Source organism: Dendrobates tinctorius, unplaced genomic scaffold (genome assembly GCF_039654945.1).
Source record: "Dendrobates tinctorius isolate UK_male_01 unplaced genomic scaffold, ASM3965494v1 ptg000017l, whole genome shotgun sequence".
Lineage (NCBI taxonomy): Eukaryota > Metazoa > Chordata > Amphibia > Anura > Dendrobatidae > Dendrobates > Dendrobates tinctorius.
In genome coordinates, this window is record NW_027361685.1 from 14,875,406 (window position 1) to 14,898,831 (window position 23,426).

Below are 23,426 nucleotides of genomic sequence, written 5' to 3' on the forward strand. Positions count from 1 at the left end.
TTTCCGAGCGGGATTACACCTTCTACTCACACTCCCATAGAGGTGACTCCAGAATTGACCTAATGGTCACAGATAAATGGTTATTACAGGACGTCTAAAAGGCCGCGATAGGGAACATAACCTGGTCGGACCACGCCCCGGTCTCTGGTCAAATTACAGAGGGACACAACTATCCAACATATTCTCTATGGAGAGTGAATAACTACCTTATCACATCCCATAAAATTAGTCCCCAATTGCAGAAAGCATTATCATAATATTTCACAATTAATAACACACCTGATGTGTCCGTATCTACAGTATGGTGCGCCCACAAGGCCGACATCTGGGGTAAAATAGCGTTCCAGAATAAAAAAGCAACACTACACCAAATAGAGGAAATTAATCAAAACATAGCCGCACTAGAAGAGGCTCACAAACGTAGCCCCTCAAACAATCCTCCAAACATTACAGAAACTAAGGTATGAACTACACCAACTGCTCCAACCCAAATACGAGCACAATCTACGGAAAAGTAAAGCCAAATATTACTGGCAGGGAAACAAAGCGGGCAAAATTTTAGCCAATAAAATCAGAGCCAAAATAACCAAAGATTGTCCCACGTACAGGGCGACCAAAAAATATAATATATAACCCCAAGGAAATCGCTAACACCTTCTCACAATACTATTCCTCCCTCTATAATCTGCAGGAAAATACCACAATACCACAACCCCCACCCCCAACTAATAAATCAGTTCTTAAAGAGCGTAAAACGTCCTAAAATACCGGAAGACTAATTGCACATGTTGAATCAACCAATATCCCAAAAAGAAATACAGCAAACAATTAAAGGAATGAAAAATAATAAGTCCCCCGGCCCAACGGTCTAACGAGTGAATACTTCAAAATATTCCAAGATATGACATCAATTTTCCAAAATTTTATTCCTGTTTAACTCCCCAAAAAAGATCAATTGATGGCACATCGTATCCATTGACTGACACCTGAGTATAAGGTTTGCATGGAGGTATTGATCGTATTGTAAGAACTTCGGGCTGAGATTTCCCCTATCCAGGACTTCATATAGAAGAGGCCATGCCACTTTGTCAAAGGCCTTTTTGGCATCGAGACTCATCAGCATTGCAGGTGGCCTCAATCCATCTTGAGCCAGGACCGTGGCTGTGACCGCTATGCGAATATTTGCCACACTGCTCTGTCCCTGACTAAATTCTTTTTGAGCCTCACATAGGAGGCCAGGTAGCAGCATCTGCAGTCAGTTCACCAGGATCCTCGCCAAGAGTTTATAGTCGTGGTTGAGGAGTGAGAGTTGGTGATAAGATTGTGGCAATAGTGCGTCTCCTGAAGAAAAATCACATCTGGTCGGAATCACTTTAGGCGTATTAGAACTGTTTTGCATTTAAGGGTGGTGTTAAGGCCCGCCACGTTCCATGGCAAGAACAATAAGTTTGGTGAGGAGTAAATGGTAAAAACACATTTGAAAGGTTAACTCACCAAAACCCTGACTAATGCACTAGCAGGATGCAGCAGACCTCCACTGATAAAGGCTGGGGCAGCACAGGTGCAAACCACTGATGAGAACAGCCAGTAGCCCAATATGGTCTGGCTGCCTAGTGGAAAAAAATGCACAGAAATAGGGATTGCATAGGACATCAGTCACACAGATAAGTGTGGTGCAAAGTGTCTGAACAGCCTATTAATGACGCCCATAGTATTAGCAGGCGGGCTGCTCAGCACTATATATATGCATCACACAGAAAAAACCAAGCCAACATGAAGAGGTCTAGCTGCATCCTGCAAAAATGATAAAAAGTGCAAAAAGATATGGGGTATTAGTTACTATTATGGCCAAAGTAGATTAGCTCACAACCCAACGTCAAGGGTCCCCAGATATTGTGAGTCCCTAACACTAAATCTGAACAGCGCACATAAGGAAAAAATTCCCCCAAATTTTTCCACTAGGCAGCCAGACCATATTGGGTTATTGGCTGTTCTCATCAGTGGTTTGCACCTGTGCTGCCCCAGCCTTTATCAATGGCGGTCTGCTGCATCCTGCTAGTGCATTAGTCAGGGTTTTTGTGAGCTAACCTTTCAAATGTGTTTTTTTGGAATTTTTGGGTGTCAGAATATGATGTGTGGGGTATACTTATCCTGGGTCCCAGGGCAAGGTCATTGCGGTGTGTAATAGTACGGTGTGTCCATCCCATTCGGTCCCAGGAAGCCGCAGGCATGAACAGGTATTAAAGGTGGGTCCCGTATCCATTGGTGTCTGATCTAAGAAGGGGGAAACACAAGAGGATAGAGGTAACAGAGAACAATAAAAAAATAAACATAGTTAACTTTACAAATCGGTGGTGGGAGCTCGCTGGGAATATACCAGGAGAGCCGTGCCACCACCAAAGAGAACACTCTATAGCAGAAACAACAGTCCTCCTAGAGTGAGAAATAACATATAGAGCAGGTTTCATACATCATCCCACTGTGACGTCTCCATGGCGTTGGAATCTTCTGTATGCCATTGTAGGGAGATGGGCCGGGCCAATAACATTCCTAATAATACATCCGGTACTACCCCCCCATGGCCAGCTAGGGTTGGTAAATGTTACAATGACATTTCCCAGTGAATGCATTTGTATTGGTTGAAAGCAATGTAAAAGTTGAAAAACGCATCAAAAACGCTGCGTCTGAACATAGCCCAAGTGGCGGAGGAAGATTTTGGTCTGGGGTTAATTATTTTGCCTTATATAAAAGTCATTAACCTGGAAAGGATGCACCTTAACATATTTCCCAGCAAAATCCATTTTGGTTTCGTTTTTGTACGTTTATTGGTGAACCTGTAAAAATGGCATGAAACTCTGACAACATTGTTTACAACTGTGACTTAGGAGTCAGGAATGCTTCCAGGGGCGATCCCCATGATGTTCCCATGTCATTTGAGCAGTGTTTCTATCATTTTCAGATGTTTTTAGACCTTAAAAGGACCCCCGGGGGGATCGTGGTAAAAATGCTCGGGTCTCCCATAGACTTACATTGGGCTCGTTGTTCTGTCCGAGTACCCGAGTATTCCAATTTGCTCGACCCGAGCAATGAGCACCCGAGCATTTTAGTGCTCGCCCATCACTAGCCATAACCAATGTGGACATGTCCAGTTCAATAATGTTGCAATGCCTACCCATAGTAAGGGAGGATAAGATGAACCTACCACGCTCCCCCGACGCACGTTTAGTGTATCAGCTTTCTCAAGAGGAATTGCCATTGGAGTCCTGTCCCATTAGCTATTTATATGATAATCTCATCTGCCAATTACAGTGGAGCATGGTTACTGTTGCCCGCATCATTATGATTTGCTTCTACCCACCACCATCAAAGCGGCATGAATGTCGGGTAAATCAAACCCAGTGACACCATAGACACGCATGAGTCACATAACAGATGACCTGACAGTGCAGAAAGGAACAGGAGCGCAGGGTGCAGGCGCACATTGGCGGCCATTTTTAAGAATTCAGCTGGAAACAGCCATGTATAAGGACAATGTTCTGGCATAAAAGGCATGGAATCGCATCGTAAGGAAAACACAGACTTGAAGGAATGGGGAGGGAACAGAATGAAAGCTGCTACCAGGCGCCAATCAATAGGATTATATGCAAATAAAATTGTACAAAGTGCTGAGTGCCAGAGTCTGTGAATAAAAGTTATTAATGTGCACAAACATTATGGTAAGGACTTGTGGAAATATTTGCAAATAATATGTAAATGAACAAATACAGACACTGTGTGAAAGGGTCAGGACAAAGGGAGAAATAATGAGAAGAAAAAATTAAAGTATGTGAAAAAGCGAAAATGAATGAAAAATAAGAATAAAATAAAAAGTGAAAATACAAGTACAAGTGAGTGTAAGAAGATGAGATACAGTAGGTCTGTCAGTTACTGAGCTCAATTCCCTCGATATCCATGGGTGAATGCCATCTGGGCCGGGGGATTTGCCACTGTTCACTTTGCTCAGACGCTGGCGACCTTCTCTTGTGTTACACTAGCTACAGTAGTGTCCAATATAACAGCAGTCCAGTATGACTAACCCGATTAATCCCTGTTTTTGGTATAAATTAAATTACGTGTCACACAATTTACCAGTTGGTGCAGTAGATTCTAAGAAAACCACCAGACTCCGAATTCATGATCTGTGGGTTTTTGAGTCTGTGTATTAGAATAATAGAAAGGCGGTGATCACAATAATAGCTGTGTGGAGATCACTCAGTGAGGGCAATCATTCTGTGAAGAGACAGGTGGGAATCCGGTGGCCCTTATCTAAGGGTGAGGCCAGGACATGTTGTACATGCATTTCTCCTTGAAACCCTGAGAAATATGGGTCGCTCGAGACATTGTTCAGAAGAACAGAGTACTTTGATTAAAAAGTTGATTGCAGAAGATAAAACTTATAAAGAAGAGGAGACAATGATTGGCTGTTCAGCTAAAATGATCTCCAATGCTTTACCATGGAAAGCCAAACCAGAGAGACATGGAAGACAGCAGAAGACGACCATTCAAATGGATGGAAGAATAGCCAGAATGGCAAAGGCTCAGCCAATGATCAGCTCCAGGATGACCACAGACAGTCTCACGCTACCTGTGAGGACTGTGACAGAAGACGCTTGTGTGTAATCTCTTACCAAGAAGTCCCCGCAAAATTCCACTGTTAATAAAACACATGTACGGAAGCGGATACAATTTGCCAAAGAAAATATCAACTGGCCTAAAGAGAAATGGAGAAACATTTCATGGGCTGATGAAAGTGGAATTGTTCTTTTTGGATCCAAGGGCCGCAGACAGGTCGTCAGACATCTCCAAACTCTGCATTCTAGCCTCGGCACACTCTGAAGACAGTGACGCATGGTGGTGCCGGCATCATGATATGGGCATGTGTCTCTTACTATGGTGCCGGACCTATTTACCGCACACCAGGGATCATGGACCAGTTTGTATATATTACAATACTTGAAGAGGTCACGCTGCCTTACGCTGAAGAGGATATGTCCTTGAAATGAGTGTTTCACCAAGACAACAACCCTAAACACACCAGTAAACGAGCAAAATCTTGGATCCCATCCAACAAAATTGAGGTTATGGAGAGGCCAGCCCTAATCCCGGACCTCAATCCGATAGAACACTTGTGGGGCGACATCAAAAATGCCGTTTCTGAGGCAAAGCCAACAAATGCCAAAAAATTGTGTGGGATGTAGTCCGAGCATCCTGGGCTGGAATAACAGCTGACAGGGGCCAGAAGTTGGTTTACTCTATGCAACATAGTTGTGAAGCCGGTCTAAAAATCTGTGGGTAACAGCTAGTGATGAGCAAATTTGTTTGAAAAATGATTGTCAAACAGAAATTCGACACAAATATGGTGCATTCGGATCTGTGATTAGAAACCCGAGCAAAATTTAAAAAAAATCAAGAAAAATCGGTAACATTCGGTGCAAAGTGCAGGAAAATATTTGTGTTGCCACAAAAATAGTGTGCAGAGCTCAGAGGCGCGGCGTGCTTGTAAGCACAACAGTCAGCCAATCAGGGTGCAGGAAACACAATGTCCTGACACTACGGCTTGTTTCATTGGCTGCTGAAATCACATGTCGCTCTCCATATAAATAGCGGACATCTTGTTTTAGCGCCATTTGTACATTGTAACAGCGCAGAGAGGCTGCTCCTGACGCTGCCACTGTTTACAGCAAGATTTCAGCTATTTAGTTAGGCCGTTGTATATCAGACAGATCGTGTAGCTAGATAGTGTCCAGTGCGGCTGTTACATTTACCTTCCCGCATTTCTTTTTTGGACATTACTGAGGTCCACAGACAAATCCAGCCGTTCACGGCTTCTATTGTCATCCATGCACGAGTATTGCATTCTAATTCACATGTAGCTAGTGATAAAATATTAAACAGCCTGCTGTGTCCCACCTTGTCATTCAGTGCTGTGGTGATAAAAAAAACCTAAGGCACATATAAAAAAAGATTTTTAATTGCAAAAAGTTTGACAGCCCCGCACACATACACACAGCCCCACAGACCACTGCACACAGATACAGCCCCACAGACCACTGCACACAGATACAGCCCCACAGACCACTGCACACAGATACAGCCCCACAGATCACTGCACACAGATACAGCCCCACAGACCACTGCACACAGATACAGCCCCACAGACCACTGCACACAGATACAGCCCCACAGATCACTGCACACAGATACAGTCCCACAGACCACTGCACACAGATACAGCCCAACAGACCACTGCACACAGATACAGCCCCACAGACCACTGCACACAGATACAGCCCCACAGACCACTGCACACAGATACAGCCCCACAGATCACTGCACACAGATACAGCCCCACAGACCACTGCACACAGATACAGCCCCACAGACCACTGCACACAGATACAGCCCCACAGACCACTGCACACAGATACAGCCCCACAGACCACTGCACACAGATACAGCCCCACAGAACACTGCACACAGATACATCCCCACAGACCACTGCACACAGATACAGCCCCACAGACCACTGCACACATACACACAGCCCCACAGACCACTGTACACAGATACAGCCCCACAGACCACTGCACACAGATACAGCCCCACAGACCACTGCACACAGATACAGCCCCACAGACCACTGCACACAGATACAGCCCCACAGACCACTGCACACAGATACAGCCCAACAGACCACTGCACACAGATACAGCCCCACAGACCACTGCACACAGATACAGCCCCACAGACCACTGCACACATACACACAGCCCCACAGACCACTGCACACAGATACAGCCCCACAGACCACTGCACACAGATACAGTCCCACAGACCACTGCACACAGATACAGCCCCACAGACCACTGCACACAGATACAGCCCCACAGACCACTGCACACAGATACAGCCCCACAGACCACTGCACACAGATACAGCCCCACAGACCGCCGCACACAGATACAGCCCCACAGACCACTGCACAGATACAGCCCCACAGACCACTGCACACAGATACAGCCCCTCAGACCACTGCACACAGATACAGCCCCACAGACCACTGCACACAGATACAGCCCCACAGACCACCTCCGTCACACACATTCTCTGCCCATTAGACTTACATTGGACTCGCTACGAGTACCCGAGTATCAGGAGCTACTCACTAATCCCTATCACTGACCTGTGTGAATACCTCTCTAAGGTTGATGTCTGCATTCCTGGGTGAATGTGGACACCTCTGTCAGCAATGCCTGCATTTATGGGTAAGTAGTGACCTGCTGTAATTAAAATCACCACCTGGTGGAGGGCGGAGTGCTCGGTCAGTAAGCTAATATACGAGACAAAAAAAACTGACTGGCACATCCAGACTAGTGTGAATAGGTGTATACCAAGAGGAGCTACCCCACTTATACAATATACAAAGAAAGGTTGCACTCTATCATGCTTAAGCATGTCAATGTGGAATATGTGAAATTTGACATATTCCACATTGACATGCTTTAGCATGATAGAGTGCAACCTTTCTTTGTATACTTTGCCTGCTCCAGTCACGCAAGTTGTGTGCTCATTTCTGCCATTCGCACCCCTCTCATCGACTTGCATTGATACACGGTGGAATTCCACCCTGCACATGTTGCGGCGACTGTGGCAGCAGCAACAAGCCCTGACGCAGTATGTCATGTCGTATAGCCTGGGCCAACACAGTATGCAGATGGCGCATGTCACATTTACAGAGTGCACACAGATTAAGGACCTCTGCACCCTTCTGCACAGTTTTGAAATGGCTACTAAGATGGTTATCACTGATGCCACCATCATCAGCATCACTATTCTGGTCATCTATATGCTGGAGTAGACTGAATAGCCAGCGGGAAGAGATGGTGGTCCCAGAAGAAGAGGAGGAAGCAGAGGAGGATGCAGAAGGGATAATATTGTCTTTAAGTTCAAGACTGTCACCACACAGGTGGGTGCCAAGGGAGGGTGGATTACTGTGATCGATGAAGGCTGGTGATAACAGACAAGCTGTTATTGAAGGGGCAAGATCCAAGGAACAAATGGAGGAGAAAGAGGTGATGGGCGAGTAACTGTCTGTTGTTCGTGGTTGGAGGGATGGGATGGAGGAAATGAGCCTCATTGTTACCCAGCCACCAACACAGCATGGGCTTGGACCTCATGGTAGAGCCCGACATATGAGCGCCTTCTTGCTGCACTATATGCAACATGATCCCCGTATAGTTATGATTAGGAATAATGCTGACTGCTGGGTTGCCACTTTATTAGATACACGTTATAAAACCAAATTTTGCCAGATGGTTCGCACCCTAGAAAGGGAACAGCGAATGCTGGAGTATCAAAACACGCTTTTACACAACCTTAGGAGAGCTTTTCCCCAAGACAGCAGTGAATCACACCGTTCACATCGCAGCTGTAGACTTCCAACCTCCGGACCGTCAATTCTTCAACGCCAAAACATTAGCAGCAGCAGCAGTGAAAGTAGAAGAAGCAATTTCTGTGAGTCCTTTGACACTTTTTTAGGCCAACGCATAACGTGGGTTACTTGCTTATGTATTTTACCCAAAATATTAACTAAGACCTCTCATATTTTTTATGTGTTTCTTGCACTTTATTTTTCAGGGTGCAGTTGGGCCCATTCGGTCTTGTAAACTGTGGTGTCTGTTCACATTGGATGCATTTGGATGGCGCTAGGCAGCCCGCCTGATCTAATAGTATGGGCGTAACTAATAGGCTGTTAGCCTGGATGATGTGCATTCCCATTGTGTGAACAGCGCCGCATACAAGTCTTCATTGTGCATTAATATACCAAGCATCCGCCCCTCCATACATTGGTGGGTTGTGAGCGGTTGTCTCATCGGTATTCTTGCACCTGTGTTGCCCCCATCCTAACTATATGGGCCCACTCTCCCCGATAGTGCATTTGTTTGGAGGTCTGGGCAGGTCGGCATCGCTGCTTTTAGATGTGGTTTTGAACATTTGACTGAATTTTTATATCTACACATGATTTACACAAATTATATTTTCTTGTCTTAACTCTTTACTATTTAACATTAGAAGCTGTGTATTTTTGTAATTATTTGTATGTATACATGATTGATTACCACTTCTGTCTCTGTAAAAACAATCCCCTTTAACCCCTTTCTGACATCGGGTGTAAATGTACGCTGATGTCAGACTCCCTCCTTTTGATGTGGGCTCCGGCGCTGAGCCCACATCTTTTCTCGCACATGATGGGCCAGAAACCCCGCACATCAGTGACCCTGTCACGTGATCGCGGGTCACCGATGGGTTGGTATGACAACCAGAGGTCTCCAGCAGACCTCTATGGTTGTCACTGCCGGATCCTATGAGCGCTGCCCAGTGGTTGGCGCTCATAGCAAGTGAGCAACTCTGCTACATACAGGTGATCTGATCATTGCTTGTATGTAGCAGAGCTGATCGGGTTATAGCAGCTTCTAACCTCCCATTGAGACTATTGAAGCATGCCTGTGGAGACATGGGGTGGTCAGCGCGCACCCCGGTCTGCTGGCCGAAACGACATGGATCAGGGATCATCCCACCGAACGCAGGCTCTCCCTTTAACATGGGCATAACGCTACTCAGACAACACACAGTGAGGGTAATGCAGTGTGGCAATGCTTTATTGAACCACAAAACAGGCAGAAAACACATAGAACAGTCCCAGCAAAATACCCAGCAGAGTGCACATTACTTAGTCTCACACTTCCACTGATTCGCTCTCAGGGTCGCTACCCCACCTGTGGCACGCACAGAGAGGAGGTAACGACAAGCGTAGGAAGATGACAATCCATTCAGTCATAGAATCATAGAATCATAGAGTTGGAAGGGACCTCCTGGGCCATCTGGTCCAACCCCCTGCTCAAAGCAGGATTCGCTAAATCATCCCAGTCAGATGTCTGTCCAGCCTCTGTTTGAAGACTTCCATTGAAGGAGAACTCACCACTTCTCGTGGCAGCCTGTTCCACTCATTGATCACTCTGTCATAAAGTTTTTTCTAAGATCTAATCTGTGTCTCCTCCCATTCAGTTTCATCCCATTGCTTCTAGTCTTTCCTTGTGCAAATGAGAATAAAGTTGATCCTTCTACAATGTGACAGCCCTTTAGATATTTGTAGACAGCTATTAAGTCTCCTCTCAGTCTTCTCTTTTGCAAACTAAACATTCCCAAATCCTGCAACCTTTCCTCATAAGACAGGGTTTGCAGACCGGTCACCATTCTGGTCGCTCTTTTCTGAACTTGCTCCAGTTTGTTGATGTCTGTTTTAAAATGTAGTGCCCAAAACTGGACACAATATTCCAGATGAGGTCTGACCAAAGAGGAGTAGAGGGCAATAATGACTTCACGTGATCTAGACTGTATGCTTCAGTTAATACATCCTAGAATTGCATTTGCCTTTTTTGCTGCTGCATCACACTGTTGACTCATATTCAGTCTGTGATCTATTAGTATACCCAAGTCTTTTTCACATGTGCTGTTGCTTAGCCCTATTCCTCCCATTCTGTATATGCTTTTTTCATTTTTATTGCCCAGATGTAGTACTTTGCATTTCTCCCTGTTAAAAACCATTCTGTTAGTTGCTGCCCACTTCTCCAGTTTATTTATATCTTTTTGAATCCTCTCTCTCTCTTCTCTAGTATTAGCTATCCCTCCTAGCTTTGTGTCATCAGCAAATTTAATCAGTTTACCCTCAATTCCTTCATCTAAATCATTGATAAAGATGTTAAACAATACAGGGCCCAGGCAGAGCCCTGTGGTACCCCACTTGAGACATTCTTCCAACTGGATGTGCAGCCACTTACGACCACCAAGGTAAAAGGCCAGTTGATCCGAGGATCACAACCTGGCTTCTCCAAACGTATCCATGGTTCAACGATAGTCAATGGAGCAGATCTGTATTCTTCCAACCGAGGATGAAAACCCCTAGGTTGTTTCCTACCGAATGATAGATCTGAGTCCCTCGTGATGTAAAAACTATACGAAGTATATAGTTTTAAGTCTGGGGTCTGCCGATATGTGGCTAGTTTTCTGTTTCAGATAACATGATTTTAATTTTTTTTTTGTCCGGTCTCGCTTGAATATATGTCAATATTAAATAGTCACCTGATGACGCCTTTGGTGAGGACAATGAAAGCAGTAGAAATAAGAGGCTTGGAGAGTGAATGTGTTTACATCACCTCATCCTATATACTGAATTGTGGGGTATATGTTTTTTTTCTATTAGTCACCTTCTGACTAACATTCAGGGGGTGAATTAAGGGTATAGTTTTCCATTTGGAATTAATAAAGTTTAGTTTTATCCTTTTTTCAGCATACATGAGGAATGACAAGAGACAACCCATTTAAGAAAATTTAATTTTGGTTAAAACTATTCCAACATTATGAACATAAAAAAGGCTTCTCCCCTATGTGACGTTTCTGATGTTTATTAACAGCTGATTTCCAAGTAAAATATTGACTACATTAAGAAAATGAAAAAGGCTTCTCCCCTGTGTAACTGCTCTGATGTCTAACAAGAAGCGCTTTCCATTCAAAATATTTCCCACATTCTGAACAGGAAAAAGGCTTCTCCCCTGTGTAAGTTCTCTGTTGAGGTGGCTCAGTGTTAGTCCCTGGGTTCAACTCCCATCAAGGACAACATCTGCAAGGAGTTTGTATGTTCTCCCCATGTTTGCGTGGGTTTCGTCCCACATTCCAAAGACATACTGTTAGGGAATTTAATTTGAGCCCCATTGGGGACAGTGATGATAATGTGTGCAAACTGTAAAGGGCTGCAGAATAGGTTAGCGCTATATAAAAAGAAAGATTATTATTAGTAGTAAGATTCCATTTCTGTTAATACATTTCCCACATTATGAACAGGAAAAATGGCTTCTCTGATGTGATCAAGATTTATTTTCCATTAAACATAAAGGAAGTTTCTCCCCTCTGTGAGTTATTTGGTGTGGAACAAGACTCCCTTTCTGGTTAAAAATTGTTCAACATTCTGAACATGAAAAAGGCTTCTCCCCTGGTGAGTTCTCTGGTGCCTAACACAATCTGATTTAGTGCAAAAACATTTCCCACATTCTGAACATGAAAAAGGCTTCTCCCCTGTGTGAGTTTTATGGTGATTAACCAAATCTGATTTCTGGTTAAAACATTTCCCACATTCTGAACAGGAAAAAGGCTTCTCCCTTGTGTGAGTTTTATGGTGATTAACCAATTGTGATTTCCAGTTAAAACATTTCCCACATTCTGAACAGGAAAAAGGCTTCTCCCCTGTGTGAGTTCTCTGGTGTCTAACAAAATGTGATTTAAGTGCAAAACATTTCCCACATTCTGAACAGGAAAAAGGCTTCTCCCCTGTGTGAGTTCTATGGTGATTAACCAAATCTGATTTCTGGATAAAACATTTCCCACATTCTGAACAGGAAAAAGGCTTCTCCCCTGTGTGAGTTCTATAGTGAGTAATCAGATCTGATTTCTGGTTAAAACATTTCCCACATTCTGAACAGGAAAAAGGCTTCTCCCCTGTGTGAGTTCTCTGGTGTCTAACAAAATGTGATTTAAGTGCAAAACATTTCCCACATTCTGAACAGGAAAAAGGCTTCTCCCCTGTGTGAGTTCTATGGTGATTAACCAAATCTGATTTCTGGATAAAACATTTCCCACATTCTGAACAGGAAAAAGGCTTCTCCCCTGTGTGAGTTCTATGGTGATTAATCAGATCTGATTTCCGGTTAAAACATTTTCCACATTCTGAACAGGAAAAAGGCTTCTCCCCTGTGTGAGTTCTCTGATGAGTAACAAAATGTGATTTCTGTATAAAACATTTCCCACATTCTGAACAGGAAAAAGGCTTCTCCCCTGTGTGAGTTCTATGGTGATTAACCAAATCTGATTTCAGTGTAAAACATTTCCCACATTCTGAACAGGAAAAAGGCTTCTCCCCTGTGTGAGTTCTATGGTGATTAACCAAATTTGATTTCAGTGTAAAACATTTCCTACATTCTGAACAGGAAAAAGGCTTCTCCCCTGTGTGAGTTCTATGGTGATTAACCAAATCTGATTTCCATGTAAAACATTTCCCACATTCTGAACATGAGAATGACTTTTTTGCTTTAGGAGCGGTTTGTTTTTTAATGCCTCTTTTGTGACATTGCTTTCCCTTATTACTCAGTAATGAATCAGAATATGGGACCTGTTTCATAGGATCAGATGACAGATCTTTGCTGTGAATGGATGATGATATATCTGGAGTAATGGCATTCACTTCAGTTGTATCTTGTAGGAGCTCAAGATCATCAGATTTAAAAATTGAAGATGTCAACTGTCCCTCTGATCTCCTGGTACAGTCATCTGCTAAGATAAAAAAACAATTATTTATTAATAAAATATCCTTTAGTTTCATATTTTTGAACATTTCTACTTAAACTGTCCATAAAAATGGCAAGCTATGTAAAAAACTTTAATTATTTACCAAGACATTGACTGTTCACAGTCTAATAGAAAACCTTGTTGGATGAACCAGTAGTGTGTGGTGTTCAACTGTTTGTATTCGATAATTGGGAGGCAGAATGAACAAAGAAACGAATCAATGTTATGTAGACGAAAATAATACCAATTCTCATCTCACAAAAAACAAGTCCCCACTCAGGTCCATCATCTGTCAATGGAAAAACAGAGGTTCCCACACTATTAGTGGCTCAAAGGCTGTTGAAAAGCAACAAGGTTTCTATAAACCAATCCAGCAAAATCCACTCTCACTTCGGAGTCTTGCAGTGTGCGCAAACAACATCTAGGATCCCTGTAATTAGCAATATTATAGTGAGAAGAATCCACTTAATTTTTGGTGTGTGTCTCCTGGAGCACAATCTGGGCACTATGTTCTGGGTAAGAAAATGGCAAATGTGTAATTTTCACTCCAACATCCACTGCATGTTAATTTCCGGAAAGTTGCTGTAGAGTCAAAATATTCACTCCTCCTACACACGTGGTCAAAATTGTTGGTACCCGTTGTTTAATGAAACCCACAATGGTCACAGAAATAACTTTAATCTGATAAAAGTAATAATTAAAAAATCTATGAAAATGAACAACTGAAAGTCAGACATTGCTTTTCAGCCATGCTTCCACAAAATTTAAAATAAATAAAACTCATGAAATAGGCCTGGACAGAAATGATGGTTCCCTTAACTAAAATATTTTATTGCACAACCCTTGGAGGCAATTGTTGAAATAAACTGATTCCTGTAGCTGTCAATGAGACTTCTGCACCTCTCGACAGGTATTTTGGCCCACTCTTCAAGAGCAACTACTTCAGTTGTCTCGTGTTTGAAGGTTGCCTTTTCCAGACGGCATGTTCCAGCTCTTTCCAAAGATGCTCATTAGGATTTAGGTTAGGGCTCATAGAAGGCCACTTCAGAATAGTCCAATATTTTCCTCTTAGCCACTCTTGCATGTTTTTAGCTGTGTATTGTGTGTCATTATCCTGTATGACATGCGACTGAGACCAAGCGACATTGGGCAGCACATTTCTCTCTAGAATCCCTTGATAGTCTTGAGATTTCATTGTACGATGGAGATTCTAGACACCCTGTGCCAGATGCAGCAAAGCAGCCCCATAACATAACAGAGCCTCCTCTATGTTTCACAGTAGGGACAGTGTTCTTTTTGTGATATGCTTCATTTTTCCATCTGAGAACATAGAGCTGACGTGCCTTGCCAGAAAGTTCCATTTTTGTCTCATCTGTCCATAGGACATTCTCCCAGAGGCTTTGTAGCTTGTCAACATGTAGTTTAGCAAATTCCAGTCTGATTTTTTTTCAACAATGGTGTCCTCCTTGGTCGTCTCCCATGAAGTCCACTTTGGCTCATACAACGACGGATGGTGTGATCTGACACTGATGTTCCTTGAGCTTCAAGTTCACCTTTAATCTGTTTACAAGTTTTTCTGGGCTCTTTTGTTACCATTCATATTATCTGTCTCTTTGATTTGTCATCAATTTTCCTCCTGCAGCCACGTCCAGGGAGGTTGGGTACAGTCCTATGGATATTAAATTTCTGAATAATATCTGCAACTTTAGTCACAGAAACATGAAGCTGCTTGGAGATGGTCTTATAACTTTTACCTGTAACATGTTTGTCTATAATTTTCTTTCTAATCTCCTGAGACATCTCTTTCCTTCGCTTCCTCTTGTCCATGTTGAGTGTGATACACACCATGTCACCACACAGCACAGTGAGTATCTGTAGCCTCTATACAGGCCACTCACTGATTCCAGGATTGTAGACACCTGTGATGATAATTAGTGGACACACTGCGATTTACACATTCTGTGGAAGCTTGGTTGAAAAGCAATGTCTGACTTTCATTTGTTCATTTTCATAGATTTTTTTATTTATTATTACTTTTGTCAGATTCAAGTTATTTCTGTGACCATTGTGGGTTTTTCTGTCATTAAACGAGGGGTACCAACAATTTTGACCCCGTGTGTATAGATTATAACCCTCAGTGAATTAATTTATAACATGGAATCACTTTATGGGGATTTCTACTATTCTGGTTTTCTGTCATTTAGTTATATTAGGGCTTCTGCATATGGTGTGTCCAATCTCATCTGGGATCTGTTCCTGCTGTCCAGCTGGAGTAATCTGCTCCCTACTTCAGCCAATTGGAAAGTACCTCACCCTACTAAAGCGCAAAGCACATGGTCGGAATCTGCCAGATACAGCGCTGTTCTCCTCTGGTTCAGTCCTCTGTGCTCAGCTTGCGGATTAAAAAAACTGGAGTCTGAACTGAGAAAGTAAGTTAATGTGTATGCACAATGTAAGTGCATATTAACACATGGCCATTAACCAGAGAAAAAAAAAGCAAAAAACACAATTATCCTAAACTAAAAAGTAAAAAATAAACTGCAAATAATGCATGTTTTACTTTTTAGTTTAGGATATTTGTGTTTTTTGCTTTTTGTTTTCAGCTTGCGGCTTGTGTGTTTGTTTCCTGCTGTGACTGTGGCCCGTTTACTGACTACTTTTGTGTCTTCTGATTCTGTCCTTCTAGTTCTGACCCAGCTACCTGACTATTCTTCTTGCCATCTAACACCACAGAATAGCAGGTAACACCATGGTCCAAGCCTAGGGGTCTCTGTGTAAGTCCAGATTCCATGTAATGGTGTTAAAGGACAATGAGCAAGGCAATCCTTGGGATATGGAAAGCAGAGAAGATAGAGCCAAGCATGGTCATGGTGGACATCTTTTGAGCTGCCAGGTGACCATGAACAGTGCTCCCAATACATTGTGTCTGCAAACTATTCCAGCTAGATCTGCATTCAAATAGCTAAATGGCGCTCCTTCCCTTCTGAACACTGCCATGTGCCCAGACAGTAGTGTACAACCGTATGTAGGGTATAGTGCGAAGCTGGAAAATAATCTGTAAGATCCATCTGTTTCCTATTATCCTTTGTGAATAATTCCAAACTTACCACCACATAAAGTGACACACGTCAGATATTAATAATGGGGCCTGATTAAGAACACAAAACTGGCTGCGGAAGAGGTTAAATCAGAGGATTTTGGACACTACTGTAATCAAACACTGTGACTATAGACAATAACATCTACTGAAATGATCAAGCTCCACAGTCTCCATCAGTAATAAATGAGCAGCTAGTGGTGAAACCTCTCTGGGGTAATTAGAGTATGGGGCTCGGTGACGTCACAATCTAAACTATCGTAAGGTCCAATATTTTCTGTCAGATGAGTTTCATGGAGAAATATTACACATTTATAGAGAACTGTGTATAATAGTGCAGAGCTGAGATGTCTTAAAGGGAACCTGTCAGCAGGATTGTGCTCAGTAACCTACAGACACTGTCAGGTCACCGCCGTTATACTGATTACAATGATACCTGGTGATGAAATCCGTCTTGTGGTTGTTGTGTAATCTGTATTTGTTGTTTTCAGTTAATGAGATTCTCGTGCTCTGGGGCGGGGCTGTGGGCGGGGCTGTGGGCGGGGCTTTATGTTGTGCTCTGATTACATATTCCTCTGTATTGGCTTATGACATGTTGTTGATCCCTCACTGACCCGCCCCCCATTATTACATAATGCATTTAATAGCATTGATATTATTGTTGATAATGCTTATAATATTGTGGCTATTGTGAGGCTTAGAAAAAAAATTACATCCAGCAAAATGTCATCAGCGGCGCCAGCGCAGTAGCCTCTATCTCTTACTTATAGATACTACTGCGCAGGCGCCGCCATCGCCGGTGACATTTTGCTGGATGTAATACAGATTAATATGTAATCAGAGCACCACAAAAAGCACATAATACCTTTCTTCAAGTGATTTTCTATCTTGTCAGCACATTCTACGTACGCTGTCATTTGGCTTTATAGTCACAGATCTGGGCAGGTAACGGTCAGTGTCTCCTAATGTGAAGGAGAGAATGGCTACTGAAATCAATTATTAAACCTTATATAAGTCAGTTCAGATATGGTGTACCAAGATGGCGTCTGTGTCTTCAGACAACACCCTGGAAGGAATCCTTGGAATGCAGAAGCTGAGATACTGGATACCATATATGGAAGTGAAGGTGAATGGACCTATCATTAACTCTGTGTCCGGTATGACTCTTTAAGTGCACACTCGGCCTATATTGGGTCAGGTACAAGCAATCATATAGATCTTGCTTTAAGGGATCACCCTCACACTAATCCCAGGGAGTAGGTGGATCCTCCAGGTTGTAAGTCCTACAGAAAAGGGCTTTCAATGCCCAAAGTCATTTGAACATTTTTGGTTGGAGGAGAATGTTGTGGTCTAGAGGCAAAATGGTGATCATGGTAATATGGCCGGACTACACCACCGATAAAGCAGCCACAGCCGGTGACTGAGAGGAATCTGTGACTTCTCTGCATTCAGTGGTCACTACTCACCTGGGTAGTCATATGTGGGAATCTCCTCTTTACACCGCTCATCATCTCTCACATATGTCTCTGTAGGATTAATATGGGTCAGATCTTCACCCTGAAACAAATATTGTGAAAGTCACAGACAGATGGAGAAGTCCCATCTATGATCAGCTCTAATCCTGCCATCTCCACCGTTCTCATTACACAAGTACAAAACATATAATACTGGTGGATAAAACAAGACTGAGCACAAGACCTTCACAGCCGTCTACACATCATAGGGGAGATCTCCTGACACCTTCTCTCATCTACCTGATGATCCTGAGGAACACTGGGATCTTCTTGGTTACAGTCCTGTGGAAGAAGAGGACGGGGACATCTCTCTGGTGTTGTCCTCTTACTGGATAGATCTGGAGGAAACACATACAGGGACTGAATTCATTCTCTACATACAGATAATTATAGGCCGTGTGTATTTAGTCCTGTCTATTACCTGGTGATGTGAGGGGCTGGGGAACCTCCATTATGACGTTCTTGTACAGATCTCTGTGTCCTTCTAAATGCTCCCACTCCTCCATGGAGAAATAGACAGCGACATCCTGACACCTTATAGGAACCTGACACATACAATGATACCGTCATCCCCCGATCCCTTCATAGTGTTACTGTATAATGTCCCAGCATTCCCAGCAGTGTCACCTCTCCAGTCAGCAGCTCCATCATCTTGTAGATGAGTTCTAGGATCTTCTGGTCATTGATGTCCTCATGGATCAGGGGGTGAGGTGGAGGCCCCGTGATTGGGCTCAGGGGTCTGCCTCATCCCTCAGATACAGGGCCCTGACAGCGATCACTAGAGGTCTTCTTCACCACTGTGTAATCCTGGTTATGGAGAGACACATTAATAAATGTCACTACAGACATTTCCAGAGTCCTCACCCCTCCAGTTCTGTCCATCTGTTATTCCCATAGATAAGAATGATGTAATGTGACGTCATCAGAATCTCTCACCTCTCCAGTGAGACGGAAGAGGATCTCTAGGGTGAGGTGTAATATCCTCTCCGCCATCTTGTCTCTGTCCATATCCATCCTTGATAGGTAAATCAGGAAAATTTTCTTTTGTAGAAGATCTTCACTGAGAGGATCCGATATTGTAGAGATCTGAATGAGAAGAAGATGATCTGATGTAACATCATAAGAATCCTGTGTAATAACACAATTACTGGAGATAATAAGGGAAACATATGAGATTTATTATCTTACAGGGTTTAGTTTTCTTCCCTGACATCTACTATTAAAACCTATATATTTAGGCCACAGACAACAAGCAGTTTCCTCCTCGGAGTCGGCAGCTGAACACGTTCCTCATAGACTCATCTTCCATAACGCTAATTCTTGTCTCATTACCGACACTGGAATCGGCATTAGCAATACTGCAGGAGATATTCATTACACGCGACATGAGAAATAACTCCTTCATGATGAGGACGAAATCTTCATCTTCTACTACGGCTCTAGAGACAGATTTGGCCAGAGTCGGTCACTGCCTCCATCCCCACTGGCCGTCTATATGAAGGTTTCCCGCAGGGCTGTGGAGTCGGAGTCGGAGTCGTGGAGTCGGAGTCGGAGTTAGTTTTGGTTGGAGTCGGTAGAAATGTACCGACTCCAGCTTTAAAAAAATAGTATATATATTTCATAATTGAACTTTCATATTCAGGCAAAGATAAAAATGCTCCTACCAGAGCTTCTAATCTAAAGAGACATTTACAGCACTTTCATCCAGAAGTACTGAAAGCAGTGGATGAGAAAGACTGCATCCAAACCAATGCAACAGTGCCCAGCTCTTCCAGCCAAACAACGGAGCAGAGAACTTTGCAGCCATCAGTTGCAAGATATTTTGTCAGTGACAAAGTTACTGTGACAATGACAGTAGATACATTTAAAAAACAGATCAGAGAGCTTGTTGTAAAGGATAGTGTGCCTATTTCATTATTTTCACGACCAGCTTTTATGTGTCTGAATGGGGAAATGGCCCGCAAGCTTGGTGTTTCTCTGGAGAGAGTATTAGAAAATTAGTAATCGAAGAAGCTTTTAAACAAAAGGAAGAACTTAAAAAAACTCTCAAGGGACGCTTTCTGTTTCTTAAAATGGATGCCTGCCCACGTCACAGAGTGAACTATTTTTCCATCAATGTCCGATTTGTTTGTGACAAAAATGAAATAGTTACCAAGACATTGGCAGTAAAAGACACCAAAGCTCATCACACCAGTGAGTTTCTCCAGGTCTTGGTGGAAAAGGTTCTGCAAGACTATGAACTTAAAAAAGAGCAAGTTCTTTCTGTCGTAACTGACAATGCTTCAAATATGATAAGTACTATTAAGCTAATGAATGAGAGTAATGATGGTGACCAGCAGCTAGAAGAACATTCTGGGTCCACAGACACAGAAATGTTTGAAATAGAGGAACACAGTATTGTAACTGAGGAGCAAACTGAAGTTGCTTCAGATGAACAGCAACATGATAGTTTAGATGATCTTGTTGAAACTGTGTCAATATGTTCTTTCATTCATCACATGCGCTGTGTTGTGCATACGCTACAGCTGGCTATAAGAGACAGTCTGCAAGAAGGACATGCTGCTGCACTGATTGGCAAGGTGAGAAAATTGGCTACTGTTGCCAGAACCCCTAAAGTTGACTCAATTTTGAAGAGACGTGCTGGAAAAGGGGCAATTATTGATCAAGCCACACGATGGGGCATTACTTACTTAATGATTCAGCGCTTGGTTGAACTGAAAACCTTTCTTGTAGACATGGCTAACCCTCAACTGACGCTAAATGAAAGTCAGTGGAATCAGGTGACTGAGCTGGAAAAATTGCTGGAGCACCCATTTACAGTGACTAAAAAATTACAAGCAGAGGACTTAACTCCAGGTATTTTCTTAAAGGAGTGGAAGAACCTGATGTTTCGCCTGTCCCAAAGAGGAGGGTTAATTGCAAGTGGCATTGCTACATCAATGAAACGGAGAGAGGAGCTACTATTACAAAATAACATTCTTTTGGCAGCTGTTTATGTAGACCCAATGCATCGGATTCTTCTAGATGATCAACAGCTAAGTAAAGGAAAAGAAGCTCTGTTTGAAATAGCAGTAAGGATGAAAGGGTTGCAGAACAGTCAGGAGGAACAAGAAGAATTTGGTCGTCCTGCCACATCTTCACCCTCATCATCAACTGATGAAGAATTTAATTTCGAAAAATATTTGGATCACAAGGACCGTGCAAAGCGTTCCCGCATAGAAGAGTCATCCCCCATCAAGGAACACAGCCAGTACATGTCAGCAGAATTTTTCATGTGCACTAAAAGAAATTGAGAAATTTGACCGTTCATCAAAAATAACAGTGCAACAAGCGATTCCTCTGTATCCTGACATTGTCAGAGATGTTGCCCGAGTGGTTACTGCTTTGCCACCAACACAAGTTAGTGTAGAGAGGTTGTTCTCTGCTCTCAAAATAATTAGATCAGATTTGAGGGCATCCATGAAGGAGGATCTGACAGAGGCAATACTTTTTCTGAGGACAAATTTATAGATTTCTTCTTATTAACTGCATAAAAGTGTTTATTGCATATTTACTTACAGTTTAGAAAAGTTTATAAAAGTTATTTGCTATATTCTAATTGTATTCTAATAAATGTAGTTTTTGCTCTAAGTGGTCTGATTACTTATATGATGGTGAGAAACTGAATAAGCACGATGTTTAATATTTTACAACAGTAAATTTGTGGTTATGAATTGGCCATTTATGAAGGAGTCGGAGTCGGAGCCGGAGTCGGAGCCTGATAAAATCCAGGAGTCGGAGTCGGAGCCTGATAAAATCCAGGAGTCGGAGTCGCAACTGTGGCTTACCGACTCCACAGCCCTGGTTTCCCGTCTTCCCCGCACAGGAATCTTCTATCGACGTTAGATCTCAGCTCTGAGTCACACACAGAAGTTTGAGGCTTTTAGAAAAGATTTTTAGTTTCCACAATCACAACGGACAGAAATGATCTGATGCCAAAGTCTCCATCTACAGTGATTTATGGGGATTATTTCTGGCCTTAGGCTTTCCCATATTACAGGAAAAACTCCAGAAAAAGCCGATATTAAAATGATTCTAAAGAAAAATTGGCTCCAACAATTCTTGTAAGAAGAAAAAAAATATGCAAAAAGCAGAAGACACATTTTATAAATTTTAACATGTTAAACATTTATTAAAAATAAATTAATCTTTTTGGGCCCCAGAACATAGATGTACACCGCAGGGACGGCAAAGATGAGGCTGCAACAAAAACCCTGACAGTTTTACCACTTGCTGCTGTGAAAAGCAAACATGGCATCTAAGAAGGTGTGGCAGAGTTTGGCTGAATGCCTCCCGCCCCAAGTACTCGATAGTATGGGGTGGCCTAGTTAACCCGATACTTACATGCCTAATAATGGTGCCTGGGCTGGAATCTATGAAGGTCTATTAGGCCGGGCCAGAGGCAGCGTCCAATAAGTTACCTTATAACGCCCCCATACACATTAGACTAAAGTCCCATGAAAGCACTGATTTCGGGGGGTTTGGCCGACCATATAATGTATTTGGGGGCCTCCCGACAGATGATGTCAGGGCAGAGAAGGATCTGACATCCTGTATTTCAGAGGATAATCCGTTTGTTCTTCCTGTAGATAATCCTCCTCTAGAGGAGTCTGGAGGCGACTCTCTCATACAGACCACAGGAAAGCTGGAATATTTGTGTGTATGGGGGAGTCGGGAGAGATCGCCGTCTGCCAAATGACCGTTCAGCCAACTCTGATCTCATGTGTATGGGGCCGTTAGTATTACACTGACAGGCAGTGATGATACACGGCACTACAGTAGTACAGGGCATCACCGGAGCCATCAGAGGCTTGTATGTTGTGTGATCGCACTGATCAGAGGGGTTTAAAAAAGGTTTAAAGTGGAAAAAATATCACAGTTTCGCCAACAAGAAATATCTGTCACTATATGGAAAGCAGAGTCACTGCACAATGTTAGTTACGTCACGTCCATAACTACTTTATTATACTCTATTATCCTGTACACAGTGGAGTAGATAGAAATCACAGATCACACAGCAATAGCTGGAATTGGGCCCTCCAACATAATGGAAAAAAAATCTATTTATCTATCTCTCTATCTATATACATGGTTCAAAAAAATAAAGGGAACACTTAAACAACAGAATATAACTCAAAGTAAATCAAACTTCTGTGAAATCAAACTGTCCACTTAGGAAGCAACACTGACTGACAATCAATTTCACATGCTGTTGTGCAAATGGAATAGAGAACAGATGGAAATTATTGGCAATTGTCAAGACACCCTCAATAAAGGAGTAGTTCCGCAGGTGGGGACCACAGCCCACATCTCAGTACCAATGCGTCTGGCTGATGTTTTGG

At 42.8% G+C, this 23,426-nt stretch overlaps 1 protein-coding gene and 1 long non-coding RNA gene across 2 annotated transcripts; both read right to left on the bottom strand.

Annotated features, from left to right (window-relative positions):
- Window positions 1-11,411: 11,411 nt before the first annotated feature.
- LOC141082305 (uncharacterized) lies at window positions 11,412-18,381 on the bottom strand. Its single transcript, XM_073566254.1, has 3 exons — window positions 18,286-18,381; window positions 17,998-18,088; window positions 11,412-13,416 (listed from the first exon to the last, which is right to left on the bottom strand). The coding sequence occupies exon 3, from the start codon at window positions 13,265-13,267 to the stop codon at window positions 12,011-12,013; it is 1,257 nt and encodes a 418-aa protein (XP_073422355.1). The 5' UTR covers window positions 13,268-13,416; window positions 17,998-18,088; window positions 18,286-18,381; the 3' UTR covers window positions 11,412-12,010.
- A 91-nt stretch (window positions 18,382-18,472) lies between these two features.
- On the bottom strand, window positions 18,473-19,072 carry LOC141082224 (uncharacterized). Its single transcript, XR_012230471.1, has 3 exons — window positions 18,982-19,072; window positions 18,673-18,852; window positions 18,473-18,590 (listed from the first exon to the last, which is right to left on the bottom strand). It is a non-coding gene; the product is annotated as an uncharacterized lncRNA (long non-coding RNA).
- Window positions 19,073-23,426: the final 4,354 nt, after the last annotated feature.